This window comes from Empidonax traillii, unplaced genomic scaffold, assembly GCF_003031625.1.
Source record: "Empidonax traillii isolate 1590-97213 ecotype Southwest subspecies unplaced genomic scaffold, ASM303162v1 scaffold158:size1480230, whole genome shotgun sequence".
Classification (NCBI taxonomy): domain Eukaryota; kingdom Metazoa; phylum Chordata; class Aves; order Passeriformes; family Tyrannidae; genus Empidonax; species Empidonax traillii.
In genome coordinates, this window is record NW_020955351.1 from 822589 (window position 1) to 847567 (window position 24979).

A 24979-nucleotide genomic window follows, 5' to 3' on the forward strand; every position below is an offset into this window, starting at 1 on the left:
TCAGGCTTGAGGTGCTGTGTTTGGGGGAGGAAAAAAGAAACTGAGAAGGCATTCATAACCTTCTCAGACAGCTCCATTAATTTAAAAAGGCCTTAGAGCTCTGTAGCTGTAACACCAGCACTCAGCACCACTATGGCAGGGAGTAGGACAGACCAGCCAGCTGGGCTACCAACTCTCTCCCACCAGTGATGCAAGGCACAAAGTGGCCCACACCACACCCTGCCATTACTATCCCCTTATCCCTTCCCCCACAATGATGTCACTGCAAAGAAGGTGTTAAATCTCAATACTTCTTAATATCTTAAATTCATCCCCAAAGATTCTAAGGCATTAAAGAGTGGACTTTATAGAGAATTTCTCATAATAACGTAACCACCTGTTCAACAGCACACAGCAGAAAGGCTACACAAGGGTTTCAGAGAGCAAGTGGAAAGGAGAGCTCTGTATTAAAGCTACAGAGAAGAGACAAGACTCAGATTGGCAGAGACATAAAGTATCACTACCTCTGCCTGAATTTAAGAATTTCACTGTAACTAATCATTTTACTCTCCCAGAAATGTCTGGAGAACTGTTAGTGACCACAGGGAGCTGCTAGGATCTTTGTATTACATTTCCTCTCAAAGTTGCCTCCTCTGACAGCCCAGCCCAGCCTGCCTACAAAAGGGATTTGTTTTCCCAAAACTCACTTAGCCTTCCTGTCCTCAGAGGGTCTAGGGAAAGCTGAGAAAAATCAGCAGACAGGATACTCTTTCTGAAGTGTCCCACAGGGAACAGAAGGGATGAACAGCACATTAGGATTTCTCCCCCAATTTCTCAAATTCTCACAGAACTGGGGTTTGCAATCACCCTCTGCAGAGCCCATGTCAAGACAGATCATTAATACTACCTGATGCTGAGGATCTCTTGTATTAAAAAAGCACAGCAATTACTTAGCTCAAATCTCTATATTATTCATAAGATCCATATCCATCATAGATATAGTATTTACACTGCTATGGGGAAATGTAATAAATAAGGCAATAAGCGTTTCCTTCCTCCAGGTCAAGATGAAAGTCTGCATCTTAGAGAGCAGCACTTTCCTTGGGCAGCCAGGCTCATATCCCAGCCTCCCTGCTTAATTCCTTCAGCCAGCAACTAAAGCCAAGGTAAAAAAATAACTGTTCTTCCTCTGAGCCCAGCACTCAGCTTCCAACCAACTCCGATGAGGGAGGCAATGCCCAAGTGAGATGAGATGAGCAAGGAGAGGCCTCATCAGAAGCAGTCAAGAGAACAAAGCAGAAGCATATTAACTGTAGCTTGACCCCCATGAAGGTGGAGAGTTTGATCCAACCTACCTGGAAAGGAGGAGGAAAAGCTCAGAATAGCCATTTTCTGGGATCATAATATACAGCTGATAGTTCCAAGAACCCCTTTGTCCATCCAAACCCCTGACTCCAAAAGACTGGCTGTGAAAGAACTTCAGGTGGAGACTCGTAAACACACAACATGGTCCAGTGGGCTGAACATGGGTCAGGCTACTAGCTGTCAGCAATCTGGTGTGACCTTGAGCAAACTGATGTCTTTCCAGCTCCCTCTCCTCATCCATAAAATGGAGATGAAGATGTTTGACAGCGCCTTGATGGGCCTGAAGGAAAAATGTCTCTTTCCAGGAAATAGTGGAAATACAAGATGCTGAGTGACTTCTCCTCATTAAGAAGAGGATAAAATATACCCCATCCCTCAAATACTCAGCAGCCTGCTGTGCTCTCACTAAGGTTCCCCTGACATTTGGGCTCTGCTGGGATCTGGCACAAGAACAGAACAGTCCCACCCCACCCCATCTCTGGAATTTGGCCAGAATTTATTTTTAACACAGACTCAGTGTGAACATTTGTGGTGGGATTTGTATGAATTCAGGCTGATCTCTGACTCTGAGCTCGTCTCACCCTGGCTGTGCCAATAGCCGGGACTATCAAGAGAACAGATGGCACAATCTCCCCCACCCGTCACAAAGAGTGAACAGACTCTGTTCACAAAGAGTCCAACAGACCCAAAGTGTCCTGTCTCATTCCATGTGCAGGAAGGAATCTTTGGACAGCCACCTCAGATGGAGATACTCCTGCTCTCCAGGGGTAACTAACCTTGTCCTAGAGCATAACACACATTAAACGGGACCCTAAGCTGAGCTTAAAATGACCTTTCAAACTCATGTAGCCCTTGGCCAAGCTCTTTATTTCTTTTTGGTTCTGTGGGCAACGGGATAGAGCAGAAGCTGTGGCCCATCTGAGAGAGGCCTTGAAGACTGGGCTGCAGCTTCCTGGTAAGTCAAGACCTCAGATTTGGCTTGAAGCACAAGGTCCTTTGCTTTGGTATACACCTGATGGCCACCATCTCCCTTGCTCAATGCTCCTTGTCAATTATAGTGCAGAGATGTAAAATGACTGATACTTTTAATACAAAGGGCCTGTCATTTATTTATTAGCTGGCGACAGGCCCTGCAGTCTAGGATGGAAGCATTATAAATCAACTGCATTTCTAACCATTAAAAATTCATCCAATTCATAATGTAGGACGCCTGTAATTTCCTTATTAGTGTTGAGTGTGAAGGATTTTTCTTTCTCTTCCCTTGGTTTTACTTTGCCTCTTTGCTTTCCCAAAGATCTTGCTCATCTGAGGATTAGCTAGGCTTAATCCTGCAAGAGGGAGGTGGAGAGGTGAGAAGGGCTGGGAGAAGGATGACAAGGACTGAAGTAATTTTGTTCCAGTGTTTTCTTCTAATTGCAATTTGCCATATATACTTAGGAGACTTAGCTGCCTTGTCTCCTGTCACACTTACAGGAGCCAGAGAAACTGCCTGTCCTGAATTTAAAAGATGCTTTTAAGGCGGGGGGAATAAAAGATCCCTTTTGCCTCTGAAAGGGAAAAAAGGAGGTGTGGTGGTGAGGCAGTGAAGGATGAAGTAAAATCTGTTAAAATGTATTAAGAAGAACAGGTGTCCGTGCACTATAAACCAGTACGTTTAAAACAGATCAAACACGTATATATATATGAGATTTATATATATAAAAATAGAGAGGTTTAGTAACCTTCAGACTCAGTGCTCCAATTCTTAGAGGAAAAATAGGTTAGTAGGGCTGAAATAAAGGTGTGACATTTTTACAGACCCAGAGCTGTGACAGAAAACTTCAGGAACTGCTGCGACATCAGCACATGAACTTGGAACTACCATCAGGAAAAGTTGAGTCTACGTGAAGCTGTAAATCATCGCTTAATTTGAGTATTGCATCCCGTATCGACCACGCTTGGCTGCAGATGGCAGGACAGCCTGATCCTTGATGGGGTACACACAGAAATTTTCACGGTTTCACTGAGCCTCTGTTTGTTCCCATCTCTTAAACAGGGGCAGGGAGAGAGGGCTTGAACAGATTCAAGCAAGGTTCAGCATTAGGTAACTTGCAGCGTGTTTAGGAATGAGCGTGCAGGATTCTAAAAATGGATTATGCAATAAACCCTGTCTTAATGGGAGACAAGCCCAGGCATTGAGAGCAATCCTCACATGCTGTGAATTCGATGTACTTTTCACCTCAAGACACTTGCATACAAGTCTTACATCAGCTACACGTGGAAATGGGATTGTTGAGTTCTCAAACGGGTATGTTCACTTCAGTAAATCACATCTTGTTCAACAAGGCCAGTGCTTTACACTTAACCACGGTGCAAGACAGCTGCTTCAGGAGCACACTAGCAGAAGTGGTGCTTCCATTAGCAGCAGCATCTTCCTTCATCCCGCTGACCCCACTCCCTGTCTGCACCCACCAACAAGAGCAAGGCAGCCAGAAGGATGCTGAGGCAGACTGGAAATGTTCAGCAGCCAAGAACGACAATTTCTGCATTTTTGTTAGATGAAGCAATCGTGTTCTGCTCCACCTGTCCCATCCTGATAGGAAGCACAAGCCACCCCTGCCTGCCCAGCCCGTCTCCCCAGAGCCAGCCACCACACAAGGCTGGGAAACAAAACCCTCCTTTTACACAATAAACTCTTCAGGTAGAATAATTTTTTACATGGGTCTTTCCTCAGCTTTCAGGACTGAACAGGATATTTTGGGCTGTCTAGCCCAAAAGCAGCACTAAGGGCAGGTTTGTTTTGTTTTGTTTTTTATCCTCTACTGACGTACTTCTGTAGCTTCTCAGCTACATTTTGGGCTGTACTTCTTGTCCCACAAGGCAGCGCTACTAATAATGTTCCTGCTGTGTGTGCGGTCGTGCAAAACTGCTCCAACTCCTAAACAATAGCAGCTATTTTTAATTAGGAATCACAATTTAACCAGACAGTGAACAAACAATGAGAGCCTGCAATCTCTGAACCAGAGAGACATCTCCTGTCTGATCACGATGTGGCCCCTTGCACTTCTGAGAAACATTAAACCTGAAAAACAGCCTGGTTAGACTAAAAAAAGTCACAACACAATGTCCTTGCAAACTCTGGGAGCTACTGGTGCCTTCAGGGGTACCACAGGCACATCCCCCTTGTCCCAGGAATGCAGAGGTACTCCCGCCTCCAGACACTTTCCCAACAGCTAAAACATTATAACCCACAATAAACTCATTCAAAATCAAGACAAATGTTTAAATGGGGGCCAAAAGAAATCAATACCACAACTCTGCCCACACACACATACACACACCAGCTATTTTTACAGCGACCCACAGCACAATTCAAACAATCTATGAGCCATAAGGAGAACAGTCTTGAACACCCTTCGTTACCCTTGACACCAGGGCTGCCTGAGTTTGGAATAGCCTCAGGTCATGCACTGTGTTGCTACCTTTTGACTTGCAGAGATGAAATCACAGGCATGAGGAGCACTGGTTGGTGAACAGAGAGCCCTGCTCTCTCTGGCATGGACAACTCCTTCAGGTTTAAGCACAACACAAGTGCATATGCATAGGGAAAGGCACCAACACAGGCAAGCAGCAGGTAACACTGGGAATATAAACCTATTTTAACCCCATTTTGTCCCACTCCTCTCACCCTGCTACAGTGAGACTGGACTCGTGCCAGACCATGAAAAGCACACCTGTCCTTCCTATCTCTGAACACCCACTAGAAACTGAAGACACAACCAACCATCTTTGCTGGCTTAGGGCAATTCCTGGTGGGAGAACTGCCTGGCTGGGAGCATCACGGCATCCCTGGCTTTGCTGAGGAAAGGCAGAGCTTGAGGGTGCTGAGCAGAAATCCACGTGTGCTTTGGCAGCAGCAGCACTTGTGAGGCAGAGGGGGTTGGTGTGTGGGTGTCACTGTGCAGGAAGCTGAGCCACGTGGAGAGAAGAGTTGCTGACTCAGCAAGTGTTCTACACCGTGCCCGTCCCACGGTGTGTGGGTGAGTGGAAGGGGTAAAACACACCCACGAACACAGGGACAGTGGGGTGTGTATGGAGGTCAGGGAATGTTGCAAGAGGAGTGGGAGGGCGTGTGAGCCCCTCTATGACACGAGCAGGGGACTGGATGCAAGGCAGAATATTAGGGTGCGCAGACACATCATCCATGAGATACTTTGTGTCTTGGGCAGTTCAGTCCAACCCAATTGCTGCAGGGACGAGGCTGCCAGGCAGCAAGAGCAGCCTGCTGTGCTAGAACCACTCCAAATCCAGGAGGAAAACAGGTCAGGACCTCCTCTCATCTGGCTTGTTAAGTGCTTGACAGTTCACACATCAAGGGCTTCCTTTCTGAAATCACCCCAGGTGAGCCAACCCTGCTTGCTGGCCCCACAGATTCCAAGATTAAACAGTTCAGTGGAAGTGCTTTCAGGCAGAGGAACAGGCAGAGTTTTGTATGAGAAAATACTTCCCTGTCAACTCCTTGATGTCTGTATCCTTCAGTATTTCCATCACTAAGGCAGTCTCTCTGCAGGCAGGTCACCATTAGCAGCCCAAAACCAAGTTCTGCTTGACTTAAGGTTTCTCTTCCTTGTGGATCCCCATCACCAGGAACATCTCTGCCAAGTGTATCAGCACTCAGCTGTGCTCCCAGCATCACTTCCCCATGCCAGGGCTGGAGCCTCCTCAGCCCCCTTTGACCCTGGGTGTTGTTACAAATATCTCCAGTAAACACACGATAAAGCAACAGAGATTGGATCTAAAATCCAAACAGCAGCAGAAGGTGCTCAGGTTGTGTTCAAACCAGGTTGGGTCCCCATCACATCTGGAGCAAGCAGGGCTGCACTGCTGGCCACAGCAGCTCCCCCTACAGCAGGCAGGGGTCAGGCAGAGCCATGCTGCTTTTCTTTCTCGTGGTTAATCCACACAGACAGCATCTGGAGAGCTGGCTGAGAGGCAAGCTATATGCAATAGATTTTGCCAGCCTTTTCAAGACATCCCAAAAAACCCTCATTTCTGTAGCAACATCGTGGCAGGAAGGTCTGAAGTGTGACTCAGTGAGCGTGAGGTTGCAACTCAGAGTGCAGGGGTAAAAGGTGGGATGGGCACTCCACGTCTGCAAATGAAGGCTGGACTTCTGGAAAATGTGGATATTTCTTCCACTTGCTCTTTCAGAACTCGATGAAATGATGCAGAGCAGAAAAGAACCACAGGTAAGAAAAATCACCTGAGAGGTGAGCAGGTTGGATCAAGTCCCACTGTCCATGTCTCCTGTTAGTCAGATGTTGCAGTCTGGGCAAAGGACAAGAAAGTGATGCTGGGCACAAGGGAAGATCTGTTATGCTCCAGTGAGGGACAGAAGTAGTAATTTTGGTTGCTCACGTTTCTTCAGATACCAACAACGTCTGCTCTGTAAACAGCCAGCCAGAGCCTGCAGGGTTTCTTGAATGTACAAATCTTTTGCAGGACTTTCACATCAACACTTGGAGCTCAGAGCACTTTCTGCGAGAGTCAATACAAACCAGAAAGAAGAGAAATTTGGAGCAGAAGGTCATTGCAGAGACCTCCAGTGCCATCAACACGTTAGAAGGTGAGCAGTGAGGTTGGGCAGGGCTCTTCCACAGAACTAAGACACAAACCCAGGCTTTGTTAGAACCAATAAGGAGACACAGAACAGAGTAGCAAAACACACAAAAATGAGTATACAGCTACTCACAGGTCTTTGTCAAAACCCTTAAAAGTATCTCACATGGGTTGAGTGAGGACAAGGCTGTAAGATAGTGGGAACTCCAGTGCAGAAGACTCTTGTCCCACAAGTGCCTCCTTCAGAAGAGCAATGGGAGCTGGGTTCTGCTGGAGTCAGGGGCTTTCATCTTAGAGGAGAGGAAAAGAGAAGTTTGGAGAAACAGCAGAGCTCTGTGGGAGGGGCTGAGACCTGCACAGCCCAGCCCCAGGCTGGCCATGGGGCAGCAGAGTGCTGCTGTCACTTCACACTGGGCTCCACATTTATATTGCATGAAAAGAATATTTGACAAATCCTCTTATCCCTGACAGAAAAAAAAAAAATAAAAGAAGAAACAGAGAAACTTCTCCTACCAACTGTTTCAGTTTTCTTCTTTAGGCAAATAAAACTAAAAGCACTTATGACTTTAGTTTCATGTTGTTGTTTTTGGCAAAAATTGGAATATGAACTGACCAAAAATAGAAATGCATACTTTTTATCTTCCCATGCTCAGTGTGAACAGAACATACTAGGCAAACAAAACAAATTAACAGTGGTAAGGGTAAATATCTTTTTCATTCTTGTTTTCAAGACCTATTAGAACCAGAGGTAAGGAAATCTATTTGTTTAAGAAATATGATTTCTGAAATGACCACAATGTTCCTTTTAAGCTGCACTGAAATACAAGATAAAGGCGGGTACTGAGTGAAAGAGTGCTGATGGCGCCTTTATTGTGTGATTTGCCTTGTTTTTTTCTGAAGTACTTCTTTTTAGCCGATTACCATGTATTTACAGTTGGTGTAATTATATCTAATTACTTAATTAGCATGAATACGTGTAATTACTAACTTCGAATATGTAATTATGTCAGGGCAGCCTGTAATAAACGAGGTTGAAAAAAACCCTCATTAGGACTGTACGAAAGGACGGCTGCTCCACCCGTGTGGAGAATGCATCCCAGTCCCCAGACTGCGCCAGTCCTGGAAAATACAGCCAGCTCCGATCATGTCTGGCAAAATCTCCCCCAAAATCAAATCACTTGCCCCAAAAAGTCTAGCTTCGCAGTCTTTGTGGGAAGTGAACATCCACTGCTGGGACGCAGGTGGGGACCTGCCCGCCCAGATTACTTTTCTCCACTGAGGTTTGGATTTTTTTCCCTGATTTGTGTCATTCTCCAGAAGACCTGTTTTGTCAGATGAGAAATATGAGGGAACTGAACAACTCCAAAACTGTACTGTGGCATTCGAGTAAAGCTTGAGAGATCAGATCCAAGAACTAATCTGCATCTGATGCATTGTGCTTGGAATTAATGACTACTTAATTACTATTATTAAAGTAAAACAGTCTTCCAAAATGTTTCTTCTGAAACTTTACCAATATTTCACCGCAGAAATCTCCAGCTACTCATAATTACAAAACTTGTGTTTTGGAAATTAAAATCCTGAACTTCGAGAGATGGAGATAAGGAAAGGAGCTGCTGTTACTGCCAATCCTGCCAGACGGACTAATAGTCACCTTCTGGACACCAGTGAGGGTATGTTTTGCACTACCAAAACCTCTGACCATAGGTTGATGTTATGTGGTCCTTCACCCTCATCCTCATCACTTACTCTGACCACAGTGTTTGCCACAAGTCCCATTCTTCTCCTCTCATCTCTTTATTTCCAAATACAGAGAGGCGTAAACTCCCCACAACCTGTCGCTCCTCCTGCTGATTTCTGCCAAGAAGAAATTCACTTGGTTTCTCTTCAGTGTGCAAAAGGTCAGGGGAAAGAGGCAGTTTTAGCTTATTCTTTTGAATTTGACTTGTGGCTGGACTGTCCACATTGCCAAACTCTTTGCTTAACCCTCCCCAGGCAGGGCTGAGGACAGCTGAGACAAGGACTGGATGTCTGCCCAGTGCTGCCCAGCATGTCATGGAGTTACAGCACAAAGCTGGGGAAACATCTTCTCCAAGACTCAATGTTTCATCACAAGAAAACAGGGTGGCGCTGGTTTCTTCCATGGCTCTTTGAGAATCCTTCATCCAGGAAGGGAAACAGAATTTTAAGTCACGTTTGTCTCACCTGCTCCTCTAAAACAAGCAGTAGCAGAAAGGGGGAAAGAGACAAATGCAAAAATCCCAGAAATTCAGAAATGAGAGCTGGCTCCTGCGCCCTTCATCTCATTGTCACGAGGACAGCACATTCCCAGTGAAGAACACATCTCTATCTCCTTGAGGACACGTTAACAAGAAGATCCCATGGGACAGCAATGCACAGCGAGAGCAAGAGGGGCTGCAGCTCCACAGGCAGGGAGCTGCTCTCCATATTTCAGCTGCAATTCCATTATGCAGAGCTAAGTGGCTGGGAATAAACATCCGTCATCCCTGCGTGATAAGTGATGCTTGCTAGTATAGAGGGTGACAGAAATCTATATCACATCAATGTACTATTAATGCTGCATTAAGCATATAGAGTTTGCTCTCCTCATTGCAGCCTGGCAGTGGGTATCTGCATGTCCTCCACCCAGACAACATTCAAGAGCACAGAGATGCTTGTGGGAAGAAGGAAAGAGAAAAGCTTCATGATGGAGAGGGGAAAATGCTTGCTGAAGATGCAACTCAGTGCAAAGGAAAGATGCTAGGTCTCATGGAGCACCTCTGCTCACAGCTGGGCAGCAGCTCTGTGGGAGGTGGGTGGCAGGAGCTCATCTGGGCATTTGAGGCACTCCCCCAGCCCAGAGGAGCCCTCTCTACAACTGACAGCAAATGAAGAACTGTTTGTGTCCAAGCTCTGCACAGAAGGAGAGAAAAACCCTCCAGCGTGACAACCACGGGCAGAACAGGAGCAACAAATACTCTCCAGCTCAGGCTGAAGTTGAGTAGAGCACATCAGATCAAACAAACCCCTTACAGCGAAAGGTCCCCAAAGCATGGTTAATTTAAAAGGTGAATTATGAAACTTTCCGGCCCCAAGCAAAGCCACCAGTGAAGTCAGAAATTTTGTCCAAGACAAGTCTCGGGGACTAAAACACAAAGCACACACCAAATTCAACTCTGCCTGAGGGCTGAAGGGCTTTGCCCTATGAATAACAAAGAAATCTAAAAAAATTAAGGCAGTCAGCCTGCCAACATCCAGCTGTGGTTTGCCTCTTGTTATTACCCAAAGGAGTGCCACTGTTGTGGTGTTTAGTTCCAACCCCACTGCCTTGCAGCCCTGGAAAACCTGGAGCATTCCCTCCTGTGGCACATTCTGCAGGATAAACACCCTCCAGATGCCATCCCTGTCATCTCTGTGAACCAAATCCTGCTGTGAGCAACTTCCCCTGCAACCCACCCAGCTCTGACAAGCCCCACGGGGCAAACACTCAGAGCAAAACTTAATCCTCTGAGGTTTAAGCTCTGCTACTGCACAACCTCAACAGCACCCACATCTTGAAATGGTCGGCACATAGATTAAAGAGATTTGAGACAGCACAGGAGGGAAAGGAAAAAAAAGTTAAGGGGGGAGCCCCCCCTCACAAGCCATCAGAGTTTGTAAATCATTCTGAGATGAGGTGCTATAAAAAATGTAAAATATATAATTAACGGCACAGAAAAACCACGCTACATTCGGCTTCTCCGCTCCTGCCTAATCACCACCCTCATCCTCCCCTCTCTACAAACAGACCAAATTTAGCACATTAAAATGAAAATTAAGGGGAAAGCCGGGCACATTCATTGAGTACATCCCATCCCTCTGGCAAGTGAAGGATGGTGATAAGGGCTTGGGCAAAAGCCAGCAGGACCCAGGAGGGTACACAGCAGGGACTGCACCACGGACACCTCCATGGGAGCAGCAGCTGCAGCTCCCCTTCCCCTGAGAGAGGAGAGGAGAACAGGAGCAGTGTGCTCCTACTGAGCACTTAATGCCACATGTTGGGAGATCAGCCTTCTCCCTGTTTCCAAGAGCTGAGTTATGTCTCCTACACCCACGAGTCAGCAGAAGCCAGGGGATAAACAGGGGTGGCCAGCACAGCACTCCCTGCTTCTGGTTCAGCCACAGAATTAGCCCAAGTTGAGCCTTATTCACCTTGGGTTCTTTTCGAAGCCTTTTATTTTTCCAGTTCTACCTGGAACCAAGACACACTAAAAGGATGAGCAATAGCAAGAGAGGAATGTTACCCAAATCCCCTGCATTGCTTGGCTTGCATCTCAGAGCTGGCAAGAGGCCTGGGAGAGCTCAACTACCACCTGTGAGCTGCGTGCTAGGGAGGGCTGCATCCCACCACTCATGTGGGAAGTGGTGCAGGACTCCCAGAAAAGCATCCTTTTACACAGCACTTTTATACTCGAATTTAGAAACACAAACTGGAGAGGACCACTTGATCACCACCTGCTAGTCTAATGAGCCCAGTTCATGACCCAGATTTATACAGGAAAGGTGCAAAAGCTTTACAGAAGCCTGTAAAAACAAGACATCCAGCATCTAAAACCGCTGGAGATAAAGATATCTCCACACATCTGCCGCACCTATGCCCATGCGTCCTGAGCTTCTCCCTGGCCCACTGGGGAGCCAAAGAGGCAGCCCTGTGTCTGGGAAACTGCTGGAGGAGGAAGGGGAGGCAGGTCCTTTTCCCAGCCAAGCAGGAGTCATGTCCATCCCCATGCTCTCAGCTGGCTCTTGCTCACGCCTACAACCTCATGCTTGGAGCTGATGAGGAAGAGCCTGGCTTGGAATGGCACTTTCAGGCAAGGAGGGAAGGTGACGGGTGGGTGGCGGAGGGAGGGTGAAGGGAGGTGAAGGTGAGAGTGGAAAGTCGTCTCTGGAAGCATCTACATGTATGTTGTGATTTCTGAGACCTGAGATTCACTTTGGTTTCTGGACCATACCAAGACCCACTCTCCTCAAAAACCTCCTTCTCTTCTTCCTCATCCTCTTAACCTCTTCCTCCTCGTCCTCCTTCCCCCCATCCCCCCAGCCCATCCCTTGGTCCTCACGGGGGGCTCCGGATCGGGCACTCACATGTGTCTGGCTTGTGGCAGTTGTGACCTTGTCGGAAGTACTGGGGGTTCTCGATGACGGGAATGCGGGTCATGCCGATCACCACTGTGTCCGGGCCAGCATCCAGGGACGAGGGTGTCGTGATGCCGTGGTTGATGTGGTGGAGAGGACTGGCGGAATCCTCCTCTCCGCTGATCACTGCCACGGGACCTGCAAACAGCACACACATCTGTCAGGTACAACAGGGGGAAAGGGACCAACAAGATCTGCTGACCATGTGGGGAGGAATTGCTGCAGGTTGGCAGTAGATCACCACCAGCCCATGGACAGGACGCCTGTCCTAGCAGTCCTGGCAGTTGTCCTGTCTGCAGGGCTAATTTTTCCAGGCAGCTTACAAGGCAGGGAAGATGTTACAGGTTTTCTTTCCTGGCTTTGGGATACCAGACTAACAATCTTGAAGGGTTAAGCAGCTACAGGTGACATTACATCAGAGGTTAGTAATCCACAAAGTCCTCTCCTAGAGTTGTCATAAGAGAAATCAGTCACTGTGGTGTCTGTATATCCTGTCAGAATTATGACCAAGCTTAGACTGGAGAAACATCACCCCCAAAGAGTTATTTCACCCCAAAACCATATTCATGCCATTCCTGTTGCCCAACGTGTTGCCCATATTGTTTCCCCTCTTCCAGTTTCATCTGGGCACACAGAGCCCTTCAGTCAGGCTGATACCTACAATAAACAGGAACCCACAATAAACACTGTACTGTACACAATAAACACATGTACTAGATCAGATCCTGCTCAACTCATGCTGCCTCCCACCACCACCACAACTGGCAACACCTCCCTCTTACCCTTCTGACCCCCAAAAGATGACACCACCATCCAACAGGAAAGAAAATGAGACAAAGACCCCCAAGATGGGAGCAATGGAAGACTCCTATTCCTCCACAGCCTCTCTGGTATGCATTAATTGCTCTCACTGGAGCAAGGACACAGAGGCAGTTTCCCACAGGAGGACCCCTCTGCCATGCTGGCATCCCTTGGAGGCCACAGGCACCCAAGGACAGCAAAGAAGAGAGACCCCAGCAAGATATGGAAAAGACAGTGCCACAACCTTTCGTCTGAGCTGCAACAAACCCAGAAGACTCCCCACTCCTTGTCTCCTCTAACTCATCTGCCACCATCTCAAGTATGTTTAAACTCCCAATTCCTCATCTGCTGCTTGCTTGTGGGACCTGGTGATGGCTCAAGGTGGTCCCTCTGCATTGATCCCCATGCAATGTCTTCAAGTTGCTGCTCTGAGAACAAGGAGCCCTCAGCACAGTCCATGTGCCTTCCCCCAGTCCTCCAGCACTTATGTATCCTTGTCTACCTCCATGAAGAAGGTCCCCAAAGCACCAGTGTGCCCAAATGCACATTGATCTCCCTCCTGCAGATGGCCAGCAACCATGTTCCAGTTCCTTCAGACTCCTGCTATGATTTCTTACACTCAATGTCTGCGCCCAAGAGCAATAACTGATCTTGCTCTAACCAGGCTGGTTCCCTTAAGTGAAAAAAGTGATGAAGGAAGGAGCATCCATACCTGAGAGCCAAGACTTGCTTCCCTCACAGAGATATTTCACAATATTCAGCTGTTTCTCAATTTTGGGGTCATGTTTTATTTTATTTTTAGACCCCCTAATCCACGTTGCAGCCATTCTTGCTGCACTGGTGTTGGACAAAGCAGAGACCACAGTGAAATTCTCCATGATACCTCCTTAATATATTCACATGGGAAGAGAAACCACACTCAACTGGTGATGCTCCTTTTCTCCTGTCTGGATGCTACCAGGGGCTGCCAGAAGGTCAAGTACAAAGGAGCAGAGATGCTGCATTGAGGTATCAAATCTATTCAGAAAAGCCAGCCTTTTACCTACGTTGCATAGAAAATGCTCATCTACCATCAGTAATCTACCTCTAATTGCACAATTACTTTATTATGTAGCACTAGGAAAGAAGAGGGGAGTCTTCAAGCCATTTTACTCTCTGGAGCTACTGGGAGGACGGGGCTCCATGCAGTCATTCTGCCTGCAATAATTTAGTCTAAAGGCTGCTCATTTTTGGAGCTTCAAGTATTGTTTGTTCTTCCAAGTGGGATATAATGAAGTTATTGTGTAATTAGCAGAGTCCTGGCAGCTGTGACAGGTGTTTTAGTCACAGGGAAAAAAAGTCTCTCCCTTTATTGTGAATTCGTCTTGGCAGGTTCTGGCTTTTTTAACATTACTCCTTGGGCCTGTGTGACTTTCTGCTTTCAAGAAGCAAAGGCAAAATTCAGCTCTTGTCGCAAGATGCCTCTGTTGGAACTGTGCACGCTGCATTTCTCCAAACACAAAAAGCAAACAGGCAATTTTGGTTTGAATGACTTTTGTTCTTTTGCGATGTCAATTCTTTGCAGGCAAACCAGGGGGAGTGGGTTTTGTGTGGTGTGCGCATTCCTTTATCTGTACCCTGCACCACTGGCTGGCCCAGCCGTGGTGGGAAGTGGAGAGCTCTGAGTTTCAAGGTGCAGTTTGAAAACCAAGTCATAAAAATATCAGCTGGTACAGACTGGTAAAAATAATTTTAGAAAAGACCATAGAGATCTCCCCTGCAGTAGAGCAGTGTGAGAGCCTATTGGGGGCTTACAGCTTTTCCTAAGCAGCCAAGGTGTTGCTTCAAAGGAAGGTGCTTCATTAGGCAATGGGATGTGAAAGGCCTCTAGTAAGTGATGGCCAGGCTGGATGAGGCTTTGAGCAGATTGGTCTCATGGAAGGTGCTCCTGCCCATGGCAGGGGGCTTGGACTAGTTGATCTTTAAGGTCCCTTCCAACCCAAACCATCTTATGATTTTATGTGAACGAAATATTCATTGTCCTCTGCTCTGAGAGCAGAAATCACACCTTTGTGGCAAGGGACAAAGAGAATATCTCCTGCAGCATTAGGATTTTTAAGGAACACAGATTGTGGCAGTGCTCCTCTAGCACAAGCAGGTTAGCAGGACATGGCTGCATCTAAAAGAGTAGGGCATAATCAAGGTTAGGTGAAACTAAGCACAGCAAGCATCTATTAGTCATTGTTCCAATGGTCATTTCTTTGCCAATAAACAGATCCAGAGTCTGACCTTCTGTATGCTCCATGGTGTGGGTTTTTTTCTGTGGCTTACTTTTTAGGAGGACTTTCTACACGTGTTATCCTTAGTTTCATGCCCCAAATCTGCCCAAGATTTATGAGGTAATCATGTCTCAGCTGATCCACAGTTGCACTCCCGTTCCCCAATGAACACTGGGTCCCATGAATGGACTCGGCCTCTCAGTCATCCAGCTCAAGTCAGTGCTGTCAAGCTTATCCATGTACAAGATCGACCAACCCTCAGAAGCCACAGAGCTGAACTCTGATGCTTCATGACTATCTCAACCCCTTCCCACTTCTGCAAAAGTGGGAAAGCCCAAGAACTTCCACTGGCAGTCCTGACACCACAGGGATAGCACAACTCAGAAAGGATATTCTACCCTTGCAATGAGACAGGGACAATTTATTGCCTCCAGATGTATTTCCAGGTCTAGGAAAAGAAAAGAGATAAAATCCCATTCTCCAGAGTCCAAAGGAACACACACGATGGACATGCTGCACTAGATTTCCAGCTTTCCAAAACATTTCTGATGACAGTAGGCCCTGACCAGACATGGACTAGAACATGCTATTCAGCCAATTCATCCCAATATCCTCCACAGGACATAATATGATAAAAGACGTAATTTTCAGTTGTGGACTTCTCCAAGTTTCAACTAATAATTTTTTTTTTTTTTTTAGGAGAGGGGTGTGGAGAAGTAGAAATCTGGACAACATTAATTCCTATAGTACAGTCATGGTTCTTTATCACTTTCATTCTCTCATTCCCACCTCTTCTGGCTGGTCACAGCTGAGATCCAGTTCCCCCTAAGCCCACAGCCACTCTGTTGCCACTCTGAGAGTCAGATGAGTGCTGGACTCACTGCACAAGCCTGAGACAAACTTAAAAAACATCACGGATATCAAGCAGTCACTGATCACTTTTATAGGTGTGACTATTGCTCTGACTCAAAATATACACTGCCATTAGCAACTCCTGGGAATAAAACAGCTACCCAGACTTCAACTTTTTAAATCTATCTTGGCAATAGTACATATTTTTTGCTGTTAAGTAGGCGAAGAGGTTGAGTTTTCTGATGTATAATGCTGATTAATGGCTTTATTTGGAAGAATTCCCACTGGTTTCACCAGTGCATTTCCCAGGTAAAGTTAAAGCAAAAAAATGGAGCAAAAGAAAGGGAGAGTGCAGATGTTAAGACTTAGGTTTACTTTCCATTTGACAGGGAAATGGGCAGAGAGATACAGAAAAGAAGATGGTTTTGTACAGTAAAAATGCAGAATAATAGTCAAGGGTAACTTGGGGTAATTCCTAACCTACTATCCCGTGATCTTGAAACATTATATAAAATACTTTGGAGCTTTTCTGAACAGTGATGCAGTGGCTGTTTCTGCAAATAACTCAGCCTGTGCTATGGACAAACATACCATGGATATTAACTATAAAAAGAGCCTATTTGTTAATACTTTAAGAAGTCTATGCCCATTCTGAGCATTGAACATGTTGCATCTATACTCTGAAAGGCTCTCCCATGGCTCTGCTTCCTTCCAAGCAGGAGTCTCATCAGCCAGTAGCATCCACACTGTGTGCAAGGACAGAGTTGAGCTGTTCTCTATGCCAACTCCATGCAGTTTTCCTGACAAGGAAGCACTGTCACCAACAGTGATGAAGGCCCTCCATCACTCCCTTTCTCTATGGGGAGAGGTTGAGGAGGTATTAGAGCTGCCCAGGGCTACCCCTCAGTGAAGAAGCAGACAGCCCCTGGTCCAGCCCAGCACTACAGCCTCTGCCAGCAAGTGGAGGAGTCAACCTCAATGACCAGAAAATCAGGATCAAATTAATCTGATACTATCCAAAGAGCAGCGAGGCAGCTTGAAAATTGGAAATGTCACAAGCAGCAATGCTGTTCTGCCTTCCCTCCCACATCTTCTCTACAGCCAAGTCCTCTTTCCCAAGAAAGACACCTCACTCAAACACCACCATTCCCAGTCTCATCTCCACCCTCTGTTCTCCCTCAGTCTCCCAGTCAGGCTATAGTCCATCCATCCCAGCAATGTCCCAACTCTTCTCACTTTGCATCCATCCCAGTAATATCATCTCTGTAAACACTCCTACAGACTACCCCCAAATCTCTGCTTTTCAGAAAATCTATCATTCTCTATTCAGCACTGTTCCCTGTGGCTAAACTGAAGTTTGGCTTGGTGTTTACCTTCACCTCCTTGTTTATCTGGAAGCTTTGTGAACAGGATATAGCTTTCAGTCCCTCTCTGTGAATTGCCTAGTTCATTCACAGTGCTACATGGACAACTTGTTACTTATGAAAAATAAAGCAAATAATAATAATAAATAGCTTAGGGATCCCTGTTTGAGAGACCATATTGTAACAGTAAATTATTTATCAAGGCTAAGAGCTATACTTTATAATAAAACACAGGCTCAAGAATATAGGGTACTTTATAAATAACCACAGATTATAGAAGATAATGGTCACTTCATACACATTCATAACATAATGAATGCCCCAAGGCAAACACGTAAAGAAACAACAAAAACTCCAGCTTGGTATCACAGTAGCCTCTCCGAAGCAACAAAAATGATTGAAGGTGGAGAAAACATGACCTCTAAGGGAAAACTGAAAGAATTATGCTTTGTGTTGAGAGGAGAAGACTGAAGGGACACGTGATAACAGCCTTCAAATATGTAAAAGGTTGCAGCAAAGAGAAATATAATAGCTGTTCTCCACATCCACTGGGGATAAAACAAGAAATAATAGGTTTAAATTGCACTGAGGGAGATTAGAGTTTGAATGTTCTCCCTAATGCCTGGCGGTACGGCTGGTTGGGTTTATCTGGAACAGATAACCCAGTGATGCTGCTGGGGCTCAGCCACTGCCGGGCTGGGAAGGGAAAGGTTAAAGAAATTTCTTTCAAGGACAGTTTAGCTACAGAGAATGATGCTGCTCGGAGTCCTCACAGGCTGCAGCACTTTTCACCTGTGACCAAAAAGCCCTCAGCATCTTCCCTTTCTGATGCTTCCAAAGAAACTCCAAGCAGGGACCTCTCCAACCCTGCAGACCAGGTTTGGGCAGCATCAGAGGCACTGTGGGCACAGCACTGGACCAGGATGGGGCCATGGGCTCTCCAGTGTGGTTACAGGAAGCACAACTCCATCCAGGAAGCACAACTCCATCCACATCCCAAGCCACGTGCTCAGGACAGAGACCAAGCTTGCTGAAGCAGAGAATAGTGAGGCGAGTCCTCAAGGCTGCAGGGCAAACCCCTCTCACCACCCATGCCTCTGGGAGCTGTCGTGCGGAACATAATTTTTTGATCAAAAATGATCACTGCAAGAGCTAATTGTGCCATCCCCATTCTCCCTTGTAATATAAAGGAGCCATATAATTAACCTACTTAATTAGGAACTGTATATGACCCATAACTAGCAAAAAAAAAAGTGCTCTCCTAGTAAAGTGGGTCACCATGCATTGTATAGCAAGCACTGAAGCAGACCTCATTAAGCTCCAACATATATTGTATATAAAATCCCTTTCCCTCTGACTCCAAACCCCTGTTGGCACTACCACATTACCCCAATCATAATCTTAAATGCTGTTCTTCAGAGGGTCATATCACCAACTGGCAAGTAGATAATTCCAAGGCCAGATCTCTCAGCCCAGCTTAACAACTCAGAGCTATGCACACACATACACTCGGACAGAAAAATAACCTCAAACATCAGCTTGTCAGAAAAACAAACAACTACAAAATAAACTTTAAAAAATTTCCAACCTTTTGTTGGAGCTGAAATCAAACCACCCCCCAGGGCTGATCTCTGCACCAGGAAGAAGGGGAACTGAAACTCATAAAACAATGAGTGAAAGCACAACAAATACAATTAAAAATCCAGCCATGCTCAGAGCAAGATTGCATTTACTGTCTCATAAAGAGAGCCTCGTCCTTTCAGGCAAACAAAAGGAAATCAATTTCTTAATTTTTATTGGCAGATGTGGGCACGAGGCCAAGGCAGCGCTTGGTGCCTACGCAGGCCCTGTTTGGAGCCAGTCTGCCCTGGGCTCCAGCTTGTTCCCTGCCCTCCTACAATGGGGAGCAGCCACTTCTTGTCCCCAGAGTCACCAATCTCAACCACAGGATGGTCCATCATATGGCATCTCTTTCCCTGACCTGCAGCAGACCCCTCACTTGTACAGAACACTGGGCTTTATCCAGAGATGTCCCCAAATTCCAGCTCTCGGCGCCTGCTTTGTCGCCACCACCTCAACCATGTCCAAGCAGTATTTCCCACACCCATAAAGCTTAATTCCATCTCCATGTCCCAAATTCACCCTGAGTTATCCCCACATCATGCCAAGGGATCTGGAGGGCACTGCTGCAGAGGCTGGCCTGTACAGCCCAGCCTTTGCTCAAACCCCACTGTGGCTGCCTGCAGAGCCTCCGAAGGTGACAATCCCTTCTCTGCCACAGCCCACTGGGCACAGTCTCTTCCATCAGCTTTTTAGGGAAACAGCGCAAATAAAAAGTCATATCCCCGAGCTTTGCAGGCAGATGAAGACATCAAGAACACAAATCTGAGCTCTCAAAGGGATGTATTCCAAATCCTCAGCTTCCAGCCCCTCCAACAACAAAGGCAAGACAAAACAGCTAAGCAGCAATCCATTTTCCCTTCTCCTCAATGAGATCATCGCTTTGAGGCCCTCATAATTCAAGGAGATGAAGATCCCTGTGAACTCTGAGGTAGAAGGAAGTGCAGGACAGGCCCAGGATCTCTGCTCCCACCACCACTTGGGCTGGACATGTGGCTTTTTCCCCACTTCCACCCTCTTATGCATTGCAGATGCATTATCATATAAAAAAAAGCTGTCAGATCTGTTGTCAGTGGGCGATCCCTAAAAGCACTCTTTTTTTGAGGCAATCCTCAAAGCACTTTCTTTCCTGATGCAACATTCTGCCAAAATACTGCCATTTACAGAAGCCCCTTTCCCTCTTTATATATTGACATTTCCTTCCCTCTCTGATTTTTTTCAGGTGTTTGCAGTGAGGAACAGGCAGCTCTTGTGGAGGGCCCTGTTAATCCTCCCTTCATCCTTTCCAGCCTCCAGCCACCCTGGCATTCCCGTTTGGAGCATCACTCCAACCCCATCTGGTGCAGAGGATGTCCAAACCTCCCTCACTCCTCCCATGTCCTTTGCTTTCCCACTCTCTCCTAAGCTTATTTATTGAGCTCAGACACCAATACTCTAAGCACTCACACTCAGGAATGGAAACATTAAGATCAAATCATATAAAATATAAAGTCAATGCTTATGACGGCACAAATGCATAAATCCAGCAGAACCAGAAACAGAAAATGCTTACAGTAAAAATGGTGATACAATCTGATAATTAAAAAGGGTAGGATCTGACAAGCCAGAGCCATGTGTGACAGCAAAGCTAGCCAGCAGCTGAAGGAAGGCAAGGCAGGAATTTTTACATCTAGGCATAAAGCTTCCAGCCCACTGTTGCCAAATGACTTCAACTCAGAAAGTGTCTAACCAGCAAAGGGGTTGCAAACAGGCCACAGTGTAACCAGGAGAAGATTTTAGATCCTGCGATGCTGGAATCCAGGAATTTGCTGACTCCTGACGGATCAACAAGCTAATTCTTTCCCCCAGGTAATAACATATGTATATTGGGAAGTCAGTTCATTTGCCAAGAGGAAAAGGTTTTCACTGCTGAGATCAGGTGAAACAACTGGTGAATAGTTTAGGCAATGGGAGAGGAAGAAAAGTCTGTTCTATTCAAAGGCCACTGCAGGGAGGGAGACAGTATTTTAGCCTGTCAATGCCAGTGCTGGCATTCAGACCATCCCCAGTCACCTTCCACAATTCCTCCCACCTAGCTTCCCCCATTTGCTGGTAACAAGCCAATTTTTCCCACTGCAGAGTATGCATGCTCCCTGTGGGGTGTGAGGAGGAGCCAGAAGAACCAAATATCCATCCTTGCAGAGAAACCTCCTGTGGTTGCATCTTGGCATGGCAGAGCCAGCAGCAGCACAGAAACACACACCTGGACAGGGCAGGAGGAGTGAGCGGGGGCACCCAAGAATGCAGCCCCTGTGCATGGCCAACCTCCCTGCATGGCCCCACTGCAGCCCCCCTGCCCCAGCCCCAAGGTCCAGAAAGGATTGGTGGGGCAGGATGGCTGGCTGTTGGGTACTGTATGCGCTATGATACAGCAAAATGACATTCCTGTTGCCTTATCTTCAATGCACAAAGCCATAATTTCCATCCCTCTTTATAGGATCAGGCCCATTTGAAGCCAAAACCTCATTTTCACCCTGCCCCAGGTCTCCATCATTCCACTGCACCCAGCCCCGCTCCACAGCTGGGCACCATCCTGCCTGCCCCAAATCATCTGCTCATTGCCAATCACCTTTTTTCCGCATTCTTCCTCTTGACCAGATATGCCTCTTGTTTTTTTCCAAACAAAGTCACCAAGCTGTCACCTCAGGGGCACCTTGAACTCTGGAGCAGTGCAGGCTTTACAAGACAAGAGCCAGGCAATGGCTGGGCAATGGCCTCAGCAGCGCCTATTAATCTCTTGGCTCACTCATCCCTATCACAGACACACCATAAAAATGATATAAGCATTTCATTCAAACGGCACTGCAGAGAGAGTGGGGAAGAGCATGGGGCCAATTGATTTCCAGTATGTCTGCTCTTTACCTCCAGGTATAAATACAACAGCAAAATCAATCGGAATAACATCATATCAGCTTTCTAATCTCTTCTGTTCACTTTATATACTGCAGCGTTTCCTACAGCTTTTCTACAGGAGATTCCAGCACCTCTACACCCCCCAGCCTCAGCTTTTGCAGTCAATTCCTCGCTCTCAGCCCCTCCGGTGACAAGCTTCAGGATCTGTGGATCCAAACCTCAGCTCTCCCCCTGCTCCATGCAGGAGGTGCCAAGAGGTCTCCCAAAGCAACGCGCCTCAGCCGCACAAGAGCAGCGCTCACACGCGACGGCTGAGCCCTGGGCAGTGTTAGCACTTGTTAAAAGGGAGATGCTCCCCTGCTCACACCCTTTCACCATGGATGGCAGCTTGCTCGGCACTGATGGGCACCCAGGCACGCGCAGATCCGCTGCCAAGCACACCGAGGGGGACAGCCCCACCGACATGGGGACACGGGAAAGGCGGCAGCACCATCCACATTCCCCACGCCCTCAAGACCCCATGGCTGGATTTAGCACACATGGCCCTGGTGGGGCATGGCAGAAGATGAGTGACACCAAAGACCCAAACCTAGAGCAAGGCTGATTGCTCAGCACTGAGGAGACACTTTTCCTTTCTGCATTTCCAATTTATCATCAGCCCAAGGCTTTTTATCCTCTCTCCTGGCCTCCAGCCACCGCAGAGGGAGACTGTGACAAACTGATAAACACTGTCCCTGACCCTTTCCTTGGGTGAACATGCAAATGCAGCGTGAGAATGGGGAAAAGGCTGCGTGACAAGGCAGGCAGCAACAAGGGGTCATCTGCAAACTCCAGCTCAGCATCCAAGCTATGCTCTCCCCCATCTCAAAACCAGGCCTTTGCTGAATAGCTGGCAGATGGAGAGAAAAGCAGAAATGGTTTAATCATAGAATCACAGAATGGTTTGGGGCAGAAGGGATCTAGTTCTGACTTTGCACCCTGGGCAAGGACACCTTCCACTAGACCACATTTCTAAGGGCCTATCCAATCTGGCCTTTAACACTTCCAGGGGATAAGGTACACCTCCATCTATTCTGCAGTTCTGCCTGCAAAGAACATGCACATGGCCTGGATCAAGGCCGTGGCAACTACATCACTTTCAACACTCACCAGCACTGGGTGAAAGCTTTGGGAAGTGTCATCTAGCCAGTTTAGTGTGAAGCTCCCTTAATGCAAGAGGGCCACCAGTGATATTTGCTGAGAGGTCTGTTGGCAGCTCCATCACCAGCATGTCCAGCCTGGTGCTGGATCACTGACCTGAGCCAATAGCCTGTGACTGTGCCAGGAAACACTTAAAACAGCAAGAACTACTGAAGGTCTGAAAGTCAACAGCTGGGACCCACTACTGCCCTCCTGCCTGAGGCTTTTCCTGACCTTTGCAGAGACTGGTGCCCAGTGCTGCCTAACAAACACCATCCATGGAGCAAAAGACATGCCAGCAGCAGCAGCAGAATATAATTCCCACCAGCCAGGACAATCACAGGCTGAGGGCAAACATTAGGCATGTTTCTCATTAGCTCCGTGTCCAACAGCCACCTCGATCCCCCTCCCTCCACTTCCCTTCCCATGCCTTGGCCACTGCAAGATCAGTCTTGGGTCATCTTGATCTACTTGGAAAGCTTAGCCGCCATGAGAGCAAAATGCTTGTCCTCTGGCTCCAATCTCTTACTGAAAATAGTGCCAATGGAAGTGTCACTATCAATTTCATAATGTTATTGGATAGATGTAAAACTGGGCCAAAGTCCCATATTCCTGACAGGCCATCAAAGAGGTGGGGATTATGGGTAAGGAGACAGGCAGCCCTGGCAGGAAAGGCAAAGGCTCCAGATCAATTAGCCTGACGAGGCTATCTTCCAGCCACATCACTTCGTGCTGACACCAGCTCCTTCTCCCTGGAGCCTGGCCGCCCCTGAACTGGGGTGGTTTATTTTCTCCAGTGGTAACCGGAGTCTCTCCAAGCCCAGGGAGCTGCACATCCCCTCTCCAAATATCCAATTTATGAGACTCCCAAGACACTGAAGGATTTTGCAGTCATTACAGGACATTAATTTTCAGGCCTCCCTAATTTGGTTTAATATTCTGTCAAGCTGAAAAAAAAAAATCAGACATTAGAAAAAATAAATGAATGCCTTACTCTGCATTGCTCAGAGGTTTCAAATGGAAGGAGCGCTCAAAATGCGAAGTACCTGGCACAACACATGTTTTGTCTTTGCTCTGTGTTTTTCTTCTTGGTTTTCTTTCAAGATACTGCTTGGACCATGAAACTAAACTGGTCAGTACCATCTGGTTCTCGTGCAGTAATTAATAGCGCCTGTAATTTTTCAAACAAAAATAATCTTCGGTTGTTGCTTTTTTGGTCAACTTTTGACCTTTGTGTTTTTAAATGGGATTTTTATGAAAACATCGAGCTGCCATCAGGGCTGCAGATGCCAATGGGTTCAGTTCCAGCAGACACCTCAGTGCCCAGTCCCTTCCAGCTAGCAAGCAGCTGCACTTGCTCAGGGTGCAAATTTGTACACCCAAACTGAAAATCAGACTCGTGATGTTTGCTCCCAGGCCAAAAGATAAATCCCTACATGGTCAAAAAATAATAAAAAATCCTTGCAGTCATAGTTTGTGTCTGTTCATGTATGAGGGTAATGAAAATTTAAAACTTCTACTTCTCAAAAAGTAAATGCCCTTTTTTTTTTCACCTCCACAGCCCTCCTTGAAATGATCTCCAGCAGTGGTATCAGTCTTTCAGATTTATTCTATCCCAAAATAAATAGCGTGTTGCTTACAGAATCAAAACGTATTTAACTTTTATAATGGTTTAAATCCTGAATCTGCTCCCGTAATATTATGAGACTCTTCTGGAGTATGAAGTCCATGTCAGAAATATCCATGAACAAATAAACAAATCTTTTTTCGTTCGTGCTGAGCAATTGGGAGAGGAAGCAGGGCTGGGGTTTGGGCAGCCTTGGTGCTCTACAGCCCATGATGCTCACATCAGTAAGAGTTCGTTGGATGTGTTAAGCTTTGCTGCAAGCCCTAGAT

The 24979-nt window shown here is 46.7% G+C and overlaps 1 protein-coding gene across 4 annotated transcripts in view; it reads right to left on the reverse strand.

Annotated features, from left to right (window-relative positions):
* The window catches only part of NTRK3 (neurotrophic receptor tyrosine kinase 3), a 215013-nt gene that overhangs the window by 81317 nt on the left and 108717 nt on the right, over nucleotides 1–24979 (reverse strand). For all 4 annotated transcript variants that reach the window (XR_003571361.1, XM_027884977.1, XM_027884976.1 and 1 more), the window contains exon 12: nucleotides 12067–12255. Coding sequence is in view for 3 of the 4 variants with exons in the window: in XM_027884977.1 (XP_027740778.1) it covers nucleotides 12067–12255 (189 nt within the window). In the remaining variant the exon portion in view is untranslated. The remainder of the gene's footprint in view (nucleotides 1–12066; nucleotides 12256–24979) is intronic.